Genomic DNA, 22,541 nt, shown 5'->3' with positions numbered 1-22,541 from the left:
TTAATGGCTTTTAAAGTGCAACTTTTGAAAGCATCAAGAAATCAGCAACACTAAATATGTTCAGGACGAAACTAAACCACATCTCTGGGAAATTTTAAGAATTGTAGATTCATTGACATCTCATAAACATGTACTGTGTTTTTTTATGGCTTTCTTCATAAGGTTGTTGAAGGGTCTTCTGTGAGTCAGGCGTGTGCTAAATACTTATCATTTGCATGTCAGTTGACAGGATGACAATAATATGCTCACAATAATAGGAAATGGTATAAAAATAGCGTTGTACAAAAATAGGCTAGATTGAAACTTACTGTTACAAACAAAAGTCTGAACAAAATTAGAACATAGACATGATAGAGGGATCCTTCAGAACTGATATGTGAACCTTGACTAAGTGACATCTGAACTGACTACTACTGAAACTCACAAGACACTTCAGGAAAAGACAAAGATAAAATAGTCACACAGCGATAGAAAATATTAATAAAAAACAGTCAGGTTGACCTCTTGTTTTTGTGGCTTTGAAAGGAGATCAAGTTAGAAAAATGTATTTAATACCTTTTCAAAATCAAATGCATAAGTCATAATGTATGTAACAAAAGAAAACCAAGGAGTATAATGATACATTTGTCTCAATGTTTGTTTTTAAACAGCTTGGTCCCCACACAAAGTAAGAAAATTATGGTTTGAAACTATTCTCCACCTCATTGGGATTTTTTAGTTTTTACTTAAATCTTTTGCACTGTCGGAATATATGTTTTCATGAACAGTAATATCAAAATTAGTTTGGATAGTTAGGATTCTATTTTCTGTTTTATACAATATGTAGTATATAAAGCATGCCATTTTGTCAAATGTTTAAGAATGGAAACATCAGATGGTAAATATTTTTTGGTTTTTACAAAACTCTCTAAAACTTGGGGGTGGGGGTGGAGGGGTGTGTGTACAGCTTATTGCTGTTCCTGGCTTTGTTTTACAAGACAGTAACACATGTAATCTTCATCTCTGCATATAATACAATGACTATGATAGAGGAATCAAATACCTTTGAATTTGTTAAGCATCAAGCCTGATGATGAGGACACAACTTGGTCGTTCTTGTAGTCGTTGGTCAAGTTGTTCTTCTGCACATTCTTCCACACAGCTTGGCCATAATGAAAGAGTGAGTGAGTGAGTGAAAGGAGTTTTACGCCACACTCAGCAATATTCCAGCTATATGGTGGCGGTCTGTAAATAATCGAGTCTGGACCAGACAATCCAGTGATCAACAGCATGAGCATCGATCTGTACAATTGGGAACCGATGACATGTGTCAACCAAGTCAGCGAGCCTGACCACCCGATCCCGTTAGTCGCCTCTTACGACAAGCATGGGTTACTGAAGGCCAATATTCTAACCCGCCATAATGAAAGAAACATCTTTCAAATCAGACGTGGTGAAGATTCTTCAAACCTGAGCGTTTGCCATTTTGCAATGACAGTTGGCATGATAGTGTCCCTTTTATATGTATCCTGATTATACTCACCAATTTAGTTTATACATTCAATTTGATTAATTTAGTGTATACATTGTACATGTTTCTGTAAATTAAACACAATCAGTATGTTCACTAGGTGTCAAAATCATGACGTGAACTATATTCACCTCATCATGTTAGTAAGATAAACACTGCAGCCATACCCGCCTGCGGGATAAAGTGAGCGGTGTTCACTAATCCCCTAGCCCTAGCCCTAGCCCTAGCCAACAAACTTTGCACAACCATTCAACCATAACACTTAATCCCCTCAGCCTGTTGGACATGTGGGAATAACCCTGTGAACATGGCACTTTGGCCTTAAGCATGTTATTGTAAAGGGAAGGCACTGCATGCTGTATTGGATCATGCTGTTTTAGTGTTGCATCATATCATTACTGGGTTCATCATCAACTTCTTGCATTCGAGATGTGGAATATTTGCCATATTTTGGTTTTGTTGTTAAAATGGAAACATAAATTAGAGATGCTGCAGACCTTCTGGTTGTAATGCTTCAGAACTTTTGTTTAGCTTGACTTTTGTATTGTTTTGAAAATGTTTCATTAATTATCATATCTTAAATAATGTTATAAAACTCACATTGTTGGAATCTAAACTGCTTCAGAAACACTATCGGTTTAACTCTCACCAGCATTAATCCATTAAATGCCTGAAAAATTATGATCAATAGCAGGAAAAACCTGTTAGAATTAGGAACAATTGTCTTTCTGTGTTTATGTCAAGCCACAAGATCAGAAAGTGGTGGTAAATATGTGACAGTCAGAACGTTCTTAAAGAGATTTTCAGGCAACCCATAGATGTAATATTATTAATAAAGCTAGCTATTGTCTACAATCATGGAAATGATCTGGTTCAACCAAGTGAATTTATCAGGTTGCACCATCAACATTTTGGCTGCACCATAATATCAATACATCATATGGTTTAAACATATTTATTTCCAAAAGTGGAACCGGATTGGTAAACAAGCATATCTGAATACCGCTCCGGAATACAGATAAATTATAGATATAATAATCGTGCGGAGAAAAACGTGATATTAACAAACGATAAATAATAGCTTTCTGGAAATGTAACAATCATAAACTGTAATATAGCCGCTTTTAACGTTAGAACCATTAGTGTCGGAAAATACTTAATAGTAAGTGCAATTTCATTTTTATATTACAACATAAATCTGCCTGACAGTACAATGAAAGAATGGATAGATTCTAATAATTCAAGATTACCTTTAGTAGATCCATTAGAGTGGCCGTATAGTATTGATTTGATGTCATATCCTTTAGTATAGAAGTGCATTTTATGTCTTATGTCAGTGTAATTAACGCACGAAAAGAAATAGTGAATTGGATCTTCGTGACAGTAGCCACAAGAACAAGAGGGATTTGAAGATATAAATTGTTGATATTTATGTGCGTTTAAATCGCTGCAACCGAGCCTGAGGCGTGAATGGATAATCTAACAGAATCTTGTTCCAAAGCTTAAATTGAAGTAATTTTGACTACTATTATTTGACCCATGAATCTGTTTCTTAAAACTACCCAAAGTAGCCGTTTCTCTATAATCGGTAGACAAACAATTCCACAATCTTACTGTATCTGGGAGAAATGACTTAGCATAACTTGCACTTTTACTATCGATAGTTTGGAGCTTCAAACGGTCTCGGAAAATGTAGCTTGTTGTGTCAGATACCTTAAGAGGGACGAGATCGTTCAGATATTTTGGAGTTAAATTATTAACAATCTTATAGAAAAACGTTAGTTTTTGGATGTATCTTCGAGTACATAGTGGTTGGAAATTTGTCTCATCATAAATTTTGTTGTGACTCGTGCATGAACAGCACCCATAAATAGTTCTAAGTGCATCAAGATTAAGTTTTTCAGTGTTAGTGCTTGCTGTTTGGTACAATTGTCCCTGATGTGACAACAATAGTTGAAAATAGGTAAGATAAATTGTTTGTACATTGTTTGTAAAGTTCTACGTGAGAGACGATATTTAAAACCTCTAAGACAGTTTACCATGGGTGCAACCTTTTTAGCGATACAGTTAACATGGTCAGTCCAGGAACAATCGTGCTGTAAAGTAAGTCCCAAATGTTTATGGCTATTAGCGTCATTAATATCACCATCCTTCATTGTTAAGTTTCGTTTTGGGCTGGGCTGAACTTTACGAGAGAATTGTATAGAATCTGTTTTATTAGGATTAAATGTAACTTGCCATTTGTCAGCCCAATCAGAAATTTTACGTAGATCATTATTAAAGAGACAGAGCAGTTTCATCAGGATCATTTATTATAGCATAAAGTGATGTGTCATCTGCGAAGAGACTGATATTGCTGTTTATTCCTTCAACGATGTCGTTGATATAAACTATAAACAATAATGGTCCTAAGACAGAGCCTTGGGGAACCCTGGCTAAGATTGATCTTTGATCAGGCCAGCGTAACCATTAATAACAACTTCGCTGAACTCTATTGTCTAGATAACTCTCAAACCATTTCAACAAGTTACCCCGATACCATAACGTCTTAGCTTATGTATAATACCTTTATGCCAGACCTTGTCAAAAGCCTTACTTACGTCACAAAATACAGCCCTAATTTCCTTACCGCTATCTAATGCACCCACTATATAGTCATACAGGATGCGTTAGTTGATTAACCGTTGACTTCGCCTGGCATGAAACCCGATTGTAAGTTTGTAAGCATTTCATTATCCCTAAAATGATTAAATACATGTTTAAAAATGCATTTTTCGAAAATCTTTGCTACACAGCTTGTTAGTGCGACAGGTCGATAGTTAGAGCATTCATTTGTACTGCCTTTTTTGTGTATAGGAACAACTGATGCCTCCTTCCAGATATCAGGAAACACTGTATTCTTTAATGAAAGATTAAAAACTTCAGATAAGGGAACTGCTAATTGTTTAGCATTCATTTTCAGAAATTTATTGCCAATACCATCTGGGCCTGTTGCTTTAATGATATCAACAGAGGAGAGAATATCATGGATTTCTTGCTGACTGAGTGTCAAGTCACATAATGGGTTATCTACCTCTTAACAAATTTCAGGAATATCCATATTAGGAGCAGCTTATGTTGCCTGATCTGCAAAGAAATCATTCATAATGTTTGCTATATCAGCACTATTATCATATAGTTTATCGTTATGGATTATCGAAGGAAAAGTGTTAATATTGGTGGTGTGTTTACTTTTTATATAATTCTTAACTAAACGCCACCATGTTTTTGTACCATGTTCATTATTTATTTGTTCATCAATTTTATTCATGTACATCTTCTTTGCATTTCTTACCGCGGATATAACTTTATTTCTACTCAATCTAAAAGTGCCCAGTCAGATGATGAGTTACGCCTTTTTGCGATTTTATGATGGCGATTGCGTTTCTGAATCAATTTCATTACCTCACTATTCATCATCAGGGGCGTCCGGGGCCTTATCGTAACGACCTTATTTGGAATATAACTATCGCATAATTTAAGAATTGCACCAGTCAAATCGTTTTGCGATTCGGTTAATATTTTCAGAGGCAAAGATAGCATGCAAATCAAGAGTATATAAGGCATTTTTAATACCGTCAAAATCAGCTAGAGTATAATTATATATTTTTCTCTTGTAATTAATCGATTTTGCAATCGACTCATTGATGGTGACATATACAGGGCAATGATCGCTACATGCAAGATCTAAAACACCCGATTTTAGTACAGAGCTAACACTTGAAACAAAAATACGATCAATTAATGTACTAGAACTGGGTGTAATCCTTGTAGGTTCAGTTATAAGTTGTGTAAATCCAAATAGCAGTTGTAATTGATTAATTTTATAACTTATGTCTGCAAGAAAATCAATATTAAAGTCACCAACTACAATTGTGTCCATATTAAGATCAACAGTGTTATTGATAGAATCTTCGATTAAATCCAAGTAAGCTTCTGTTTTGTCTGCCCGATAGAACGTTCCTATTAGGTAATTCCGTTTTATGCCCCTGACATATATGGCAGGGGCATATAGGGTTACCCTCGGTGTCCGGCCAGCTGGCCTTCGGAAAAAAACACTACACAAAACTCATTTAGCTTATATATGTCTTTTATAGAGACTCTAAAGGTGTGCATCTTATATTTTGTTTTCATATTTTATAATTTTTTGTATGTTTAGAGAATTTTGAACTTAGATAAAGTTTCCTGAATTTCTCTCTGATGATAGTGAAATAGGGGATTAAGTCTATCCACTTCTCCACAAAAACTGCTCAACAGAATTGATTAAGCTTATACATGTGTTTCATTGAGACTCGAAAGGTGTGCATGTCATAGTTGCATAGATGTTTATTGAACTTGTTTGTGAATTTTGTTCAATCAGAGGCCCAGATAAGCTGTGTATCCGGGTAAAATACGCATAGAAAATTTCCAATTACGCATTGAAAAATAATTGTTGCGTACCAATTACGCATTTAAAATGTTAGATATTCAAAAAGTTTAAAACAAATGCGTACAGAATATATTTATAAAAATAGCTTGCGTAATGAAAAAGACGTCGATTGCTATCAAGTTGTACTGTTAGTATAGGACTAGTGTTGTACTGTCAGTATAGGATGAGTGATTTTTTATGAAATCATTTCGATTATATTTAAGTTGGTTTTGATTAGGTATGACATAAGGCAGAACATACCTGCTTAGTAAACTTACTCAATGACATAATACTTAGGTGAGTAAAATGACTGAAATACGCACATATTTGAAAGCAGTGGGTAAAGGAAAATAAAATACCCACTCAACATTCATAATACCCACTCCAAAAAAATACAGTGGGTACAGTACCCACATGAGCTAAATCTTATCTGGAGCTCTGGTTCAATTATTGATCTTTATATGTCTTATGATTGTCAGCTGGGGTATTATCCCTGGATCTTTATATGTTACATCTTACTTTTATCCACATGTCAAGCCCGACTAAAGGGGTATCAAAACTCATTTTACTTTTAACGTCACCTGTAAAATGACAATTATTTGAAAGCAGTGGGTAAAGGAAAATAAAATACCCACTCAACATCATAATACTTTTATCCACATGAGCTAAATCTTATCTGGAGCTCTGGTTCAATTATTGATCTTTAATGTCTTATGATTGTCAGCTGGGGTATTCCCTCCATTTTTCTTGTTACATCTTACTTTTATTCGCCTCAAACTCAGTTAAATTTTCCATTATTCAAAACTCATTTTACTTTTAACGTACACTGACGACACCCCCGGCCCTGCTCTGTCTATCATTTCTTAGAGGTGAATGGAAACCCGGAATTAAAATATCATTACTACTACTTATACCATCATGTAACCATGTCTCAGTAAGACATATGACGTCGTAGGATCCGAACTCTGCCTCAAGTATGTCAATTTTATCTTTAAGGCTACGCACATTAAAGTGTATTATGTTTAGTTCATTATTTTTAGTTGGACCTGGGTGACGATGAATATCACCGCAGATCAAGAGAATAAGAGAAGCTACCAAGGTGACTTTGGCATTGTATAGGCAAAGAAGTAGTAAAGAATAGGAAATATTTTTAAGCTTGTTGGCAGATTTGTTTTAAATATGACAAACAAAGGAACCCACCACTTGTCTATACTGTACAATATCAATCATTGTCGAATAATTTAAACGTAAAAACTTGGGTGGGTTCTCTTGTGAGAAAATAGAACTGATCTAATTTCCGACATACAACTGAAATGCAGTTTAATTGTGTATTTAAAGCTATTGATTTGTTAAGAGAAAAAGGCAAACATATCTGTTTGCTAATGAGTAGATAACTTGAACAATGTATCTCTCTGACAGAAATCCAAGTAGATAATCCGACAAAGGTAAGAAAATATAAATAAACGAAAAATAAAATCAGGTTACAGGTGGAATCTTTCATCTGTAACAGAAAAAGGAACAGTGGAAAATAGAACAACAAAGAACATCATCTGTTTACTGAACCTGTATGGTGACCCATCTTAATCTCGGCTATGCATGCAGCTCAGGATGCACGAGCGTCTGTTACGTAAAACAAATGTGGAGGACGGATTATACCTGACAAAATATTTTTAGAGAGAGATAGCGGTATGAGATAAGTATTAGCAAGGGATATCAAACAACTGTTGAAGTAAGTTACTCTTTATGAATTATGACAGCTACGCATAGAAATAGTATAACTGGATTGAATACAGAATGACAAATTAATCCTTGGAAAGATTCATAACATTTACTCAACATAATGTGGACTTGTGTTCCACATACTGCCTGCGCATACATACGCACATATACATGTGCACACACACACATACACACAGATATATACATATGCATACACATACATGCACACACACATGCACATACATGCACACACACATGCACATACATACCCACATCTATACATACATACTCGCATACATACACACACGTGTGCATGCACGAGCGCGCACGCACACACACCTGCGCATATATACATGCATACACACACATATACATATCTGTCATATCGAGCAGCTCATCCTATGCACTTAATTACCGGACCGTTACCCTTTTGTACCTCCATGTGTAAACAACAGATAACAAACAATAAAAGACACTCAGCATACATTAAACAAACTCATGGTTCCATGGACAACGTCGCACAATACACAGTACTGCAATAATGCTGCATGAAGATTTAAAACAATCTCACACGCTTTGGTGACGTTATAGATCAATACACGTGTGGTAAGACATGATATATTCGTAATATCATATCACTTTATTGAGGTCTTCAGAACGTGTAATTCAAATAGCCACGATGCTTAAGAAACTTTCATGACATAAAACACACATGTCGCAGACGCACAGGACACTGAGGTATGGTAACACTTTGTCAGAGGGCGTAAACACTGATATCTCATGACCCACTTTTGATATCAAACGCTGCACATGTAAAACATGAGAAGCACCTTGTCTGTAACTCAGCGAGGAAGTGAACGGTTGTACTGACGTAACACATGACAACCACATGATATCATGACACCGGTCCGGAGACAAACATTGTACGTAAACACATTTTCAGCACAGAATAAGCTGAAGACACTCATATACTGTATAGAAACGCTTCATCAGCGAGTGAAAACATTGCTAACTGCACGCGGGAATAATGCAAAGCATCTTGACTGCGTGTAGGCGAAGACGTTGGACTTGTTGCGTTAAGATAAAACATGACAAATTGTTACACATTTTGAAATGATCATGATAAATGCTGAGCATAGATCATGTCAACGTTGCATGCACTAACAAACTAGATGCATGCTGAGGCAAAGCACCACATATATGTTAACTATACAAAGTAGCACGAAATCTCTTGAGCCAATGAGCGTTTATTTATGATTTCACGCCCTTCTCTTGGCTAAGACTAATAGGTGTTAGAAGTTTTGTGGAATCGCAGGCTTCCTTGTACTGAGTGGGGTTTGCGACCTTTTTCACCCTGCCATCTTTGAGCTTTATCAAGATGACCCCTCCTGTGACCCAGGAAGATTCAAACTTGCGGTCATTAAACATTTGACGTGCATCACGAGCTATGGTGGCTCGTGTTTTGGTTAAATCTTCATTTATGAAGACTCTTGGTTTTTCCGGTGCCCTTACGTTCTTCAGTTTTGACCGGGATTGTAATAGCAGAGGCTTAGTGGCGTTGCTTATGAATCTCACAAGCACTGGGCGTGGACTTTCTTGTGGGATGGTGGGACGTCTGGGTACCCTATGACTGATGTCAATGTCACATTCTCTTATGTCAACCCCAATTGTTTTTGCCAGTGAAACTATAATCCTATCGGTATTTTCCCCTTCTGCCTCAGTGATACCACTAAACCGTAGATTATTTCTGCGAGAGAACTGTTCACTTCGGTCTAACCTCTCAGTTAATGTCTCAATAACAGTATCTCTCTCTTTAAGTTTACAGTTTAGGTCATCAATCTTTCCCTCCAGTTCCAGATTTTTGGCTGTCAATTGTTCGATTTCTTCTCGAATCATAGGGCGCAGCGCCTCGGCTACTACTGAGCCTATCACTTTCAATACATTTTCATTTTGAAAGGCCTGAACAAGTTTTTCTGCAAAATTATCCATGTTCACAGAAGTGTTCGATGTCTCGGATTCACTCATATTAAAAGATGGGTCTGATATATCCGATACAGAGTTCGCTTGACACTGGCGTTTATAGTCGACGTCAATCTGTTCGGGCGATGTTGACACTTCGTCTCGTTGTCGTTTAGATGTAGAGCTATCCATATATTTTAGTAGTTCGTGCACAATATGGATATAGTTTATTACCCAGTATAGTGGTTGCTTCTCACCTTAACAGACAGCATGTAGTATATGAAACGTCACAGCTGAGATCGTGTTGTCCTGTCATGTTATGACTGACATGGCCGCTGAACATGGAAAATGATACCAATCCTGGCTTGCAGACAATCTGTCCAAAATCGTCTTAAAGATTGTCCATCCTTTAATGAAAAGCACACTGGTCGACTAATATGGTCGTGATGTTTACGATAGTGACTTTTAAAACAGCTGGTACACTTCCATTTTCAACCAAAGTAGAAAAACTTACCATGCCTAGACGGGAGCTCTCCGAGACACGTCCGACAACCATCGTGACGTCACAATACATAATATCTTATCACTGTCACTGACAGCGGACAATGCCTTATTAGTGGACTGAAGGGACATTCATGGCCATCTTCACTTTCTCCAGAGCTGCTTACAATACTGGATGTGTAGTAGCAAATCCTGTACATGACATTTTACAACCCGCAACTGAAGTTACAACATAATGTTCTGAACGTCTGTCTGTCAAATGTACCAACATCAAAATATATATCTTTCCACCAGTACATTTATAGAAAGATTTTCAAAGCGAAGATTGACAAGAAATTATGGATTGCATTCCTGATTTGGATTAACATTTAGACCAGAGCGTTCACAATTCACTTAGGTGAAATGAACCATATCAATTCATGAATCTTTAAATGAGTGATTTTACTTGAATTTGTGTTATTTACCAAATTGAGATGGGCAAAATGGAACATCCGAGCTAGGCAGTATAATACCAAGCACTCTTAAACACTCAGTTTGACAGCAATGTGGTCACTGGTCATTGTTGTGATAAATTAACACTGTCAATATGGTCAAAACATATCAATTAATTAATCCCTACTAATCGCTACATGTTGGCCAATAAAAAAAATGTGTGATTGAGCTACTATTATTGTTGTTTGAAAGCTATAGAATCCCTCTCAGTAATTATGGAAAAGTTGATTCACACACATCTGTCCCAATTGTAATTCGACCGCCTTTAGTGGTTAGAGTGTCGGTCTGGAGAGGGAAGGTCACAGGTTCAATCCCCAGCTGCATCATACCAAAAGCCATTAAAATATGGTACTTGTTGGTCCTTGCCTGGCGTTCGGCATTAATGGGTACAACAAGGACTATTGGTGTACTCTGCTACCAACCCAATGATCATAATGATTACGAAGGCTTTCACATATTGCTAGGTTCAGGGCTACAGATAAGGGGCGTACAGGCATAATGTACGCCTCAAAATCAATTAAGTACGACATAATATAAGATTTCAAGCGTATGGTGTATGCACATAAATACCTTTGTACGTCTAACATTTAATTTCCGTGCGTATCGTGCAAATGGAAATCTATTTCGGATAAAGACTTGTCAAGTTTCTTTTGCGAAACACGATTTGACACGAGGAAACCCCGACAGTAGGAATCCCTTGCATTGCCATGCAACGATATGCGTCACTATTTTTCGATTGGCTAAAAACTACACTGTTCCAATTTATATCCTGTTGGACCTGACATTTCTCGCATCACACGGTCGCTCAGTTATTTCTCACGCATCTTCAAATACAAATACATGGTTGGAAATAGTGATCGATGAATCGTCCAGACAAACCACATCACCAACTCGCTCACACAAAAATATGTCAGTACTCCTCAAAATTCTCAGTACACCTCCACTTGCAATATGATGTGTAAGTACACTCACATCCCCAAGAGTTATCTGGAGCCCTGTAGGTTGGCTTACAAACATGAGGTTTCCTGTCTTAATCAACTAGCTGAATTAGGTGGAGCTGTAACTCCTGAAAATAGTCCAGTCCCTGAATAAGTACATACATCTACATCCTACTTCAGTCAAGAGGGTCTATTATCTTATGTCGAAGCCTAGTTTGTATCCTTGCCATTGCAAGCCTAGTCTTCTTGACTGTACTGTGGCTCCACCTGTATAGAAAACAAGTATCATCCTAAATAATTTCTATATATGATATATACTGTTTAACAATTATTGGTGTTATTTCTCGCTTTTGCAACATTTATATATCATTCACATTGTACATTCATCATGACATGTTTACTCTTCCTTCCATTGTATCCCGGAGCGGTATTCATATAAGCTTATGCTTGTTTACCAATCCGGTTCCTTTCTTTGGAAATAAATATGTTTAAATCAAGTATCAGCCATTGGGATACAAACATGACATCAATCAGATTGTTGCTCTTATTTTAGAATTGCCTGACAAATATGACTTCCATAGCACCCAACATCCCTGTCAAAGTGACAGATTAACACTGTGAAGAGACTTATTACTGCTCTTTTCATTGTGACAATAACACAACCATGGACTAGTGAGAGAGAGTACACCATATCACAGACATAAATAAATTCATCTTCTCTATCTCCTTCACATCGCAGAACATCAGTTCAGTTAAATAAATAATGAATTTTGAAGTAAAAGTTGATTGAAAAATTTAATCAACTTCAAAAATATTTTTCTTAGCCTAAATGTTTGGAATAATTTCTGCACTAATTTGATAGGTGAGAGCTGTGGCGTTAGCAGCAACCATCACATTTTGGAACACTATTGCACAAGAAGATTACAACACACACTTGTTTGCTAGCAGCAGCAGTGACACTCAATGAAGTTTCAGTATTTTTTGGGTGGGTGTCTTATATTTACAACATAGGTAGCATGCATTGATATAAAAGATATCCTCACTAGTTTCTTATGAATTTTATATTTTCACCATATGAAAAACAGAACTGCGGAAATCTCAAGCTGCCTTATTGCTTGTATCCTTAGTCCAACTTCACTTTCCTCTTTCTAAATAGTTCCCTGAGCTGTACAAATGGTTCAACCCTGGTTGATGGGTTGAACATAACTGTGTTCCCACCTTGAAAAAGTGTTCCAAGAAGGTTGGTTTTAAAAAGTGAGCTCAGCATGAGGGTGTCTAGTTCATCTTCATTCTTGAAATGGCTAACAACAACAATCTCGTAAAAATAAATTTGCAAAAAATGTCTTTGAACTAGCTTTAAAGAAAATTACAAAATCAGTAAATTGACATTAGTTTACTTGTGTTCAAATCAAGACTTTATTGTGTATATCTTCAAGTTGGACATGATGAAAAATGGTTTAGCTTTTGGTTAAATGTCACGTGCAGTACTTTTTTATACTGTCCATTTATTTATGCCTATAACTCTGTTAATCAACTATCCCAACAACCCACAATTATCCCTGGCTTGGTCTGGTCTGCTTCAAAATACACATGTATATACAGCTCTCAAGTATGGAGCTGACATGTACAGTACTGATGGTATTTGTATGAAATATTAACATTAGATAGGACTACTTGTTTCATAAACACCCAAAGCAACAGTCATATGTTTTTCTTCAGCAGAATTATATCACAAACTGTCTGAAAAAGTTAAAGTACATACAGGTACATGTTAGGTTTATCTGCATTAGTGTTCTTATAACTGTAGTTGTACACTTATGTTGATTACAAGAATAATGTGTTCATCTATGTATGGTATGTATGTTCCTTAAAACATGTTTCTGTTTTTCATAATACAGTTTGTTACTTTGTAATCTTAAACATGTTAAACATTAATAAATCAGTGTAAGTATATATGTATAAGGGAGAGGACCACTTCAGTTGGATAACTTTTGCCCAATCCCATTGAACATTTATGCCATTAAACATATTTTAAATACTAAACAGGAAATGCTCACACGACTGACGAGTAATGGTAACACTCAACATCAAGATATACATATATATGAAATGAAAGTCCTCCATAAGGAGGAAATATTTAAATTTAATTCAAAGTTCTTTTTTGTCCCACTTCAGAATGTTTAGAGATTATGGACTAGCCATTTATAACGTGGAATGTCAGAGGTTTTGATGCACAAATGTACTAAAAATAATTAACTTCCCTTAATCATGCTGATTCTTGTCAAATTTTCGGATGACTTTCCCAACGTGCCTTGGCACATTTTTTTTTTATGACCCTCTCTGAAGAGAGGAGATTACCAAATATCTTCTTTTTTTTACTGTTACTGAGAGATGGTCCTATGTTATGGTGGTCCCATTGATTTATCTAACCCATTCACCCCGATATAGATGACCTGTCCCTTAGTCCAGTCTGGGTAGAAAAATTGACTGCAGCAAAAAAAACAAAAAACTTTATGATTTTATATAAAATTTTATGAGGTTTTGCAATGGAGAGGATAAAATTTCTTGTCAAAGAATTTTATAATTGGTTGCTGTGCTGAACAGTTAAACTACTTTGTTTGTGAAAATCACAGAAGAACACAATACACAAAACCAAGTCAGATGGTATTTGGATCCTTATGTTCACTCAAGTCTGGCTTGTAAGGGTTTCACAGTATATCTACGGTATTAAATATTGCTCTTTATATGGTTACATTTCAAAGCGGTTCAGGTTTGGTCATCAGTGAAATTAATTTTTTACATAGAAATCCTTCAATGCTCGAAAGTGTTCCAGTGCTACTTAGCAACAATTCCAAAAGTATTTGTGGACAAACTGAATTTGGGTATTACTATTAGTAGTTCAAATACAAAATTAGGGTAATTTTCATGGCAATACAACACAGAGCAGTTTAGTTTGTATTGATGTTAAAAATATGCTTTGGTATTATTGTGTAGAATTAGGGATAAATTTATTAATGATTCGAGCCCGAATATGCTGACTGGTACATTTGGTTGGGTTATTATCCCCCGCCGCGTGTTGGAATATCTTAAGTCCATCCATCCGTCCGTACGTACGTACCAATTGGAATATCTTAAGAACCGTTCACTAGATTCTTTTCATATTTGGTACCTGGGTTCATCACATTATGAGAAAGGTCCAAGTCAGGTTTGGTAAACTTGACCTTCATTTCAAGGTCACAAGGGGACTTTCACATTTTACCTGCATGTTAAGCTATCTCAAGAACCATTCACTGGAGTTTCTTCATATTTGACACAAAGCTTCATCCAGGGAAGGTGCAGGGCCCAGTCGATTTTGGTGACCTCTTAAGTTTCAAGTTCCGGAGACACTTTGAAGATTTCAGCATGTTAAATTGCTTGTTAAGATAGTCAGCAAGATATCGCAAAAAATATTCAGTGGATTTTCTTCATATTTGACACCAAGCCTCATCTAGGGAAGGCCCAGGGCCCAGTCAATTTTGGTGACCTTCACATAATTTGTAGGGTCAAGGCGACACTATGAAGATTTCAGAATGTTAACCTGAATTGTCAGCAAGATATTTTAAGAACGGTTCTCTGGATTTTCTTCATAGACTTTCAAGACCTCCCTTGGATGTTTTTAATAAGCAATTTCTTTAGTACTAGTTTTGCATATTTCATACACTATGACATTCATGTCAAGGTCAAAGTCAGTCTTGAAAATATGTGTGTGTTTGAACAACTAAAGAGCAAGATAATGTTTTTGTTGACATTTAACTTCATCTTAAACTTTCATTACTTTATAAGTTTGATTTGATAATTTGTGGCGGGGGATTATGTCACCTTAGTGACAATGCTTGTTATTTCTGATATTGATGAGTAGATATTAGGATCTAGAGCATGAAGTTCAAAGATAGATATAATTCTTACAAAATTCTTACCATTAATACTGTATATGTTACAGAAGTAAAACAAACCTATTCAACAGAAGTCCTCTTTGCCGTCAAATATAAGTAATTACACCTTCAGCCTACACTTGCGTCTTTGAGCAAAAAGGGAAACCTCAATTCTTACTTTTATGTGCTAAGGGTAGCATCAACTTTTCATGCGGACCTCCCTGCCTAGCACTTGGATATTGTCTCTAGTTTGTTCAGTTGACAGTTGCTCTTCTATTTCTAGTTTATGGACTATGCTCTGGGACACATTACATGAGTATTAGTGATCTGTCTAGGTGTTTGTAATCCAGCATGCCATCGGTTTCCACTTAATCAACCTGTCTGCAGTCCAGCCGTTTTTATTCTGATGAGAGAACTGAGCAGCTTCTTGCACTGAGGAGAGCAAGTGCAAGCTATGTGCCCCTCTGTCCATGAAGGTTTTTGTGGAATGTTTGGAAGCTGCCAAAACGAAAGTGAGCTCAGAATCATGTCCTGCTACGCCTCAGTTGACTATGCCTACAATGCAAAACACATCTACCTGTAGACATTTACAGAGATTTTTTATTAATGCTTGACTCCTGCCTGTCAGCATTATTCCAGGAGACAGAAAAGGGATTCCGAAATGAAAGGGAGCGTTGCTATCTTCTCAAGCAGAGGAGGTATCATCAGCTGTACACCTCCTTCTGGACAGATAGCCTCCTGATGAATTCATTGTCAAGGCAATCCAACCATACAGGGTGCCACATGGACCAATCAGACTGCTCTGGCTTGTCAGTTATAATGTTGTAACCACATTAACTGTATGGTAACTACACAGGTTTCTAAACTTATATGCAATCATGATCGGTTTAATTCCCATTATAGGACCTACAGGTTTCCAGTGCGCTCAACTTTCTCATCATCCTTCACTGCCACTGCTGATCTCTCTAAGGAGAGGACAATGTTCCAACTGTATCAACAGATAAATTAAATTCAGCAAGATAAAATCTAGCTCAGTCACTGCATAAACAGCTTATCCTGGAGTCCGTCAGTACCATTTGTAATCGGGTCAGTCGCAAGACTCTGACCAAGATGATGATGATTGTTATACAGCATGAGATAGGTCTCCGTGAGAAATCTGTTCAGGATTCAATTTCACTATCACATTATGCCATCTGTATAACCATGTTTAGATGTAGAAACGCCTCCTCAAATGCCTTTGTACTGTGTATGATTGGCATATTTATCTTGTCAGGGAAGATATGTTAGCACAGTTGAAAAATTACCTTCATGTTGTTAAGTCAAACTGCTCACAAACATCTGAACCACTGTTTAAGCACCCTTAAACTTGTATTGTACTATTACTGGAGAGCCACTGACTCAGAACTACCATACTGTTATATGGTATGTATTCAGGTGCCAATTGTTGTTCCAACAACAATTAACTGTCTACTTGGTTAGGTTCTGACTGATGCATAGAGGTTGAAACATACCTTCCTTTCTTTCCATCTAAATTGATTTTTTACTTCTTATATATCTATGTATTCTTAAACAAACTTGATATCATTAGACCAAACTTGCAGAGGGTATTTATAAAATCTAGAGGACCCCTTATTACTAATTTGAAGGGTCCTGTAAAGTAATCAGGTACTTTAGTGTACCGGACGTTTTTACAGGAACTTTTTATTGCTTGTTCTCTATATATTTTTATTGTCATTCTAGACATTTGTGTGTTGTGTTATACCCTAGTTACATATTATGTTTTTTTTTGTAATTGTAGCTGGATAGCTATACTTATATGATTAACACAAGTGGCACCTTTGCATTATTAGATTCAGAAAATGAGTAAATAAATGCCCTTGAAGGTGCCAAATCAGATCTTACATCATGTACATTGTAGCCTCTGGCTGAGTTTTTTCAGACTGACCTGTTACTCTATGTTTTGTGCTTTTTTTTTCTTTTAATATAGGCATCATATCTGCTCTTCTCACAAACATAGATTGGTGTTTACAGCATACAGATGCTTCTTTGTTTCAGATGAATGCAGCAAAAAGAGAAGCCTTTTTTCGTGGGGGGAGTGGAGATGGACCAACCACAAAGTTTGACCCTTCTGCTCGTCTTGGATATGACAGGGAAAGGGTGAAGGAAAAGGAATATATGAGAGATACTGATTTTGATAAAGAGAAGGAACGAGAGAAAAAGTATGGTGACACACACAAAGAATTGGAAGGATATGTGGGCTTTGCCAATCTCCCAAATCAGGTGTACAGGAAGTCTGTGAAGAGAGGCTTTGAATTCACACTGATGGTGGTTGGTAAGTGACTAAATCTTACCTTCATGGTCATATTTGCATGACATATATGCTGGGGCAAGTTTAATTCAACTTTGTCAGGCTCCTTCAAGACTTTTTCTAAAGACAATCTGTCAGATAAATTCAATCATGTGTAGCTCCATGAAAATTTGTTCTGTGCAATTTCAGGTCAAGTTTCTTTGTTCAATATATCTGATCAGGTATGTTCCATGGCCATGATGACTTCAGATGTTTGTTGGAATTATGTTTGGAGATACTGCACCTACAAAATGTATAATCTGGTATTTTGTTGTTGTTGGTTTTAATATTGTAGGTGTGATGTAAATTTTCTCTTGTGATGATGTCCTGATTCATTTTATGAGGCTAGCATTGGGACGGTCATCCTCAAACTAAAAAGATGACATCTATTTCTACAGCTAAGAATAATCTAGGATCAATATAGTCATAGCGAATGGGCAATACATATCTGCAAATAATTATTTTGTCATGTATGTTATAAGACCAAGTTTATTCGTAATTTTTTTAGAAAAAGTGAATTTTCATATACAGTCAAATGAGGACACGATGAGTCGAATCGCTGGGGACCAAGTAAAAGATTCGGCTTATCGATGTATTCGAGACATAGGGATGTCTATGAGGGTAGAAAAAAAAAAGATGATTCAATATTGAACAATTCCTTTATTCCGCACATCATATCTAAATATAGCACAACAATACATTAGGTGACATAGATAATGGATAATGGAAACAAACATTATACAAATGAGAACACATTTCAATACTAGCACAATGAAATAGAAAATACATTTACCTCTTAAAATCCATGAACAAACTCTATCGGCAATCGATAGATATACTTGTACATGCCGCCATCTTGAACCTTATTAATATACAAAAAGATGAACTCACTCCTGAAAAAAGTCTGACATTAACGTTTGTTTCTGATTTGATTGAGTTAAGTCAATGTCATGTGCTAATTCTTCCGTAGAAATCACTAATCTGCCTTTTGAACTCACCGACAATAGTAGAAAGGTCGCGGCAGCTGGTTTGTTGTTGGATCAGTTACATGTAGTTGGATCACCAATTAACTTCTCATTGATGACCTGGCTTATTGTATACAAGATTACTATTGTTTGAATCTCAAGGGACCAAATTTCCAAAAAGTCATGACATCTATTATTTATGAGCAATAAGTGTAACGAGGAATCAAATGATGACAAAACAATGGGCAATACATATCGGGGCAAATAGGTATTTTGTCATAATATTGAGACCAAGTTTATTCATAATTTTTTGCGAAAAAGTGAATTTTCATATATAATTGTCAACATGAGGACCACATTGACAAGTGAGTGATTGTATTTATCCCATGACCATGATAAAAAGATTTTTTCACACGAAGAAAAGTATTTTGATATCAATAGATTTGTGTGACATACAGTACTTCGGAATTCATAATCCAGCCATCACACTATATGTACTGTTCACTGCCAACTTATCTTGTTAGTTTTGAGGTAACCCTATGCCAAAGCTGTTGCAACTATATGCACAAGGCGGTAGTTGCTCTGACTGTGGCAGTAGTCAGATCACAGATGATCCTCGTGCTATGTGTGCAAAGAACAGGCACATCGAAGGTGGGATGTACCTATAGGAAGGATATATCGAAAGAAAACTTTCCAAAACTTTGATTGCCTTGATCACACCAAAGTCAAAAGAGGCTAGAAAGACGAGTGTTAAATTGTCATCTCAAGTGAAGAGAGGGAGTGTCTTGCATTCTAAAATACACTATTGAACTCTTTGACAGCAAGAAGTTGTCACATGACACAAATGTTGACCCTATGGAGGGGGTACCTTCTAGTTCTTCCCACCCATCCAGTGGAGCAGCCTAACTTCGCAGGATGCAGATCCTTCATTGTGATCATTCCTGCAGGGCAGTATAGTTCCAATGGGTCTAAAAGAAACCTTGGCGCCCCATCTGAATTTTCTTAAACTACATGCCAAGCTGTAACTGAATTAATGACATTGCTATATCATTGTTATTCTGCACCAGTAGAAATAGGCAAAACAAATAACAGTTAATTCAAGGAGAGTAGGTGTTTGTGCTGAATCAGGCTGAATTTCTTTCTCAGGTGAAATTTCTCTCTACAATATACACTTGGATTATTCAAAATGAACTTTCAGCCAATGATACTTAAGTCTATTTGTATTTTGACAATTCCAAATGACCAATGAACATAGCTGTAGCAAATTAGGAGCCTCGTGACCATGTGGATAATCCGAACTAATTGTCACACTTTAGTTCATAGTTAAGTGTGAAATATGGGATTTCTGTAAATCTCTAATTTAAACCCCTGTGAATTTACTGATAAAAAAACGTTAATAAACTGATACACTTTCAATTCAGGACAATTTTACATGTAATGGAGCACACTTGTACTAGTTCAGTGTATAATTTTAAATTGCAGAATCGGAAAATCCATTCCATTTTAGTAGCACCCACCAGCTTATCCTAGAATTTACCACCCACCAGCTTTTCCTAGAATTTAGGGAGAGGTATGTGCAGTGACAGTACCGCAAGAGCTGAGAATACATGTTATACCGTCTTTGTAATCACTGTGAACCAACACACGCTAATAGACCCTGGCCGGCTGTGGCACTACGGAACAAGTCTTATACATGGAAACATGATTTGGACTCAGTATAGAGATGGGTGAATTTCTTAGCTTGAGTGCACTTTACCTGGCACAGCCCGCGCGGCTCATTTCAGAACAATTATCGCTATTGCTATTGCACTACTGCGCTATATCACGATTATTGCTCAGTCTCCCTTTGCTGCAAGTCTACGATCCTAAGGGTTAGGGTTAGTTAAGGGTTAGGATATGGCACCCTTTCCGATCCTTAGGGGCCTGACACTTGTTTAGAGGCAAACAACCCTTTACAATCCTTCACTAGTACTTCATTTCCAGACATGGTAAGACATGACAAAGACCTTTGATATGAAATGTCATGTACTGGAGATAAGAGTATCGTATTTGCGATGCGAGTACTGATCTCTAGATAGTCTAAGAGAAGTAAGTCTTTAATCGACAGAGGTATGGTCATCAGGATGCTCTTGATATCAGCTTCACCCCACAAATTATGTCAGGTCCTTCTCACTAATTTTTATCCCCCGCAACGCGTTTTGCGGGGGGTATTAAAATGGACTCTGTCCATCCGTCCGTCCGTCCGTGCACATTTGTCTTTTCCGGTGCAGAACTCTAAAACCATTCAATATTTCTTCACCAAACTTGGCACATACATGGATCTGGTGGTGTACTGGTGCCTTTTGGTAGTTTTGGAATTCTGAATAAAATATTTTTGGCGTTTCCATGGCAACAAGTTCGACTTAGACTGAAATTGGTGGTAGTGCTCTTTTCCGGAGCAGAACTCTAAAAGCATTCAATATTTCTTCACCAAACTTGGCACATACATAGATCTGGTGGTGTACTGGTGCCTTTTGGTAGTTTTGGAATTCTGAATAAAATATTTTTGGCGTTTATGGCAACAAGTTAGATAGACTGAAATTGGTGGTTGTGTTTACTGGTGCAGAACTCTAAAACCGTTTAATATTTCTTCACCAAACTTGGCACATAGATAGATCTGGTGGTGTACTGGTGCCTTTTGGTAATTTTAGAATTCTGATTAAAATATTTTTGGCTTTTCCATGGCAACAAGTTTGACATAGACTGAAATTGGTGGTTGTGCTCTTTTCCGGAGCAGAACTCTAAAACCATTCACTATTTCTTCACCAAACTTGGCACATAGATTGGTATGGCGGTGTACTGGTGCCTTTTGGTAGTTTTGGAATTCTGAATAAAATATTTTTGGCGTTTCCATGGCAACAAGTTTGACTTAGCCTGAAATTGGTGGTTGTGTTCTTTTCCGGAGCAGAACTCCAAAAGCATTCACTATTTCTTCACCAAACTTAGCACATAGATAGATCTGGTGGTGTACTGGTGCCTTTTGGTAGTTTTGGAATTCTGAATAAAATATTTTTGGCATTTCCATGGCAACAAGTTTGACTGAGACTGAAATTGGTGGTAGTGCTCCTTTCAATGTTCTCCTTCCACTTTTCTATGTACACACCTAAATATTTGACATAATCATAACTCGTAGACATAACCATGAAGAGTATTTTGCCATTGCGGGGGATATTGATGACTTTGTCTTCTTGTTTAAATTTGTTCAGGTGCCTACAACATTGCCATTTCAAAGGCTTTTCTTGTTTGCACACTCAATCACACAGGCCATTTTGAATCCCAGTGCCCATGACAGGACATTCTGGATCTGAAACATAATTTCTGGGTTAGCTTATTGGTTCAGGACAAATGAAACTTAAGTATTCTTGCAGTCATGCAGTGTTCAGGAAATCCAGCTCTCAAGTTTACAGGGTTACATGATGTTCACTGATTTAATAACAATAAATTGACATGACAAAATTGTTGTGATGTTTTAAGTTTCTGGGGGTGTGGTGGGCGATCTGGCTAAGGCGCCAGGCTAAAAATCCAGCGAGCATGTGGTGCCGGGATCGAGCCCACCTGTGACTGGGTGTAAAAACCTTGGAGTCAACTTTGTGTGCAGACTCTTTCAGCGTTGTCACAACCCCTAGTGTACAGTACACAACCCTGTGCACTTAAAAGAACCAACGAATCCGTTGGTATATGACCAGATGGTGGCCCCACGAATATGTGCAAAC

At 36.9% G+C, this 22,541-nt stretch overlaps 1 protein-coding gene across 5 annotated transcripts in view; it reads left to right on the top strand.

Annotated features, from left to right (window-relative positions):
* LOC124262070 (septin-7-like) overlaps positions 1–22,541 on the top strand; it is a 191,339-nt gene that overhangs the window by 18,394 nt on the left and 150,404 nt on the right. For all 5 annotated transcript variants that reach the window (XM_046696531.1, XM_046696513.1, XM_046696521.1 and 2 more), the window contains one exon: positions 17,533–17,809. In XM_046696531.1, coding sequence (XP_046552487.1) covers positions 17,533–17,809 — 277 coding nt within the window. The remainder of the gene's footprint in view (positions 1–17,532; positions 17,810–22,541) is intronic.

Source organism: Haliotis rubra, unplaced genomic scaffold, assembly GCF_003918875.1.
Source record: "Haliotis rubra isolate DU_JTF1 unplaced genomic scaffold, ASM391887v1 Scf12, whole genome shotgun sequence".
Classification (NCBI taxonomy): Eukaryota; Metazoa; Mollusca; class Gastropoda; order Lepetellida; family Haliotidae; genus Haliotis; species Haliotis rubra.
Note: the sequence above shows the minus strand (reverse complement) of the source record. Positions and strands in the feature narration are given on the sequence as shown.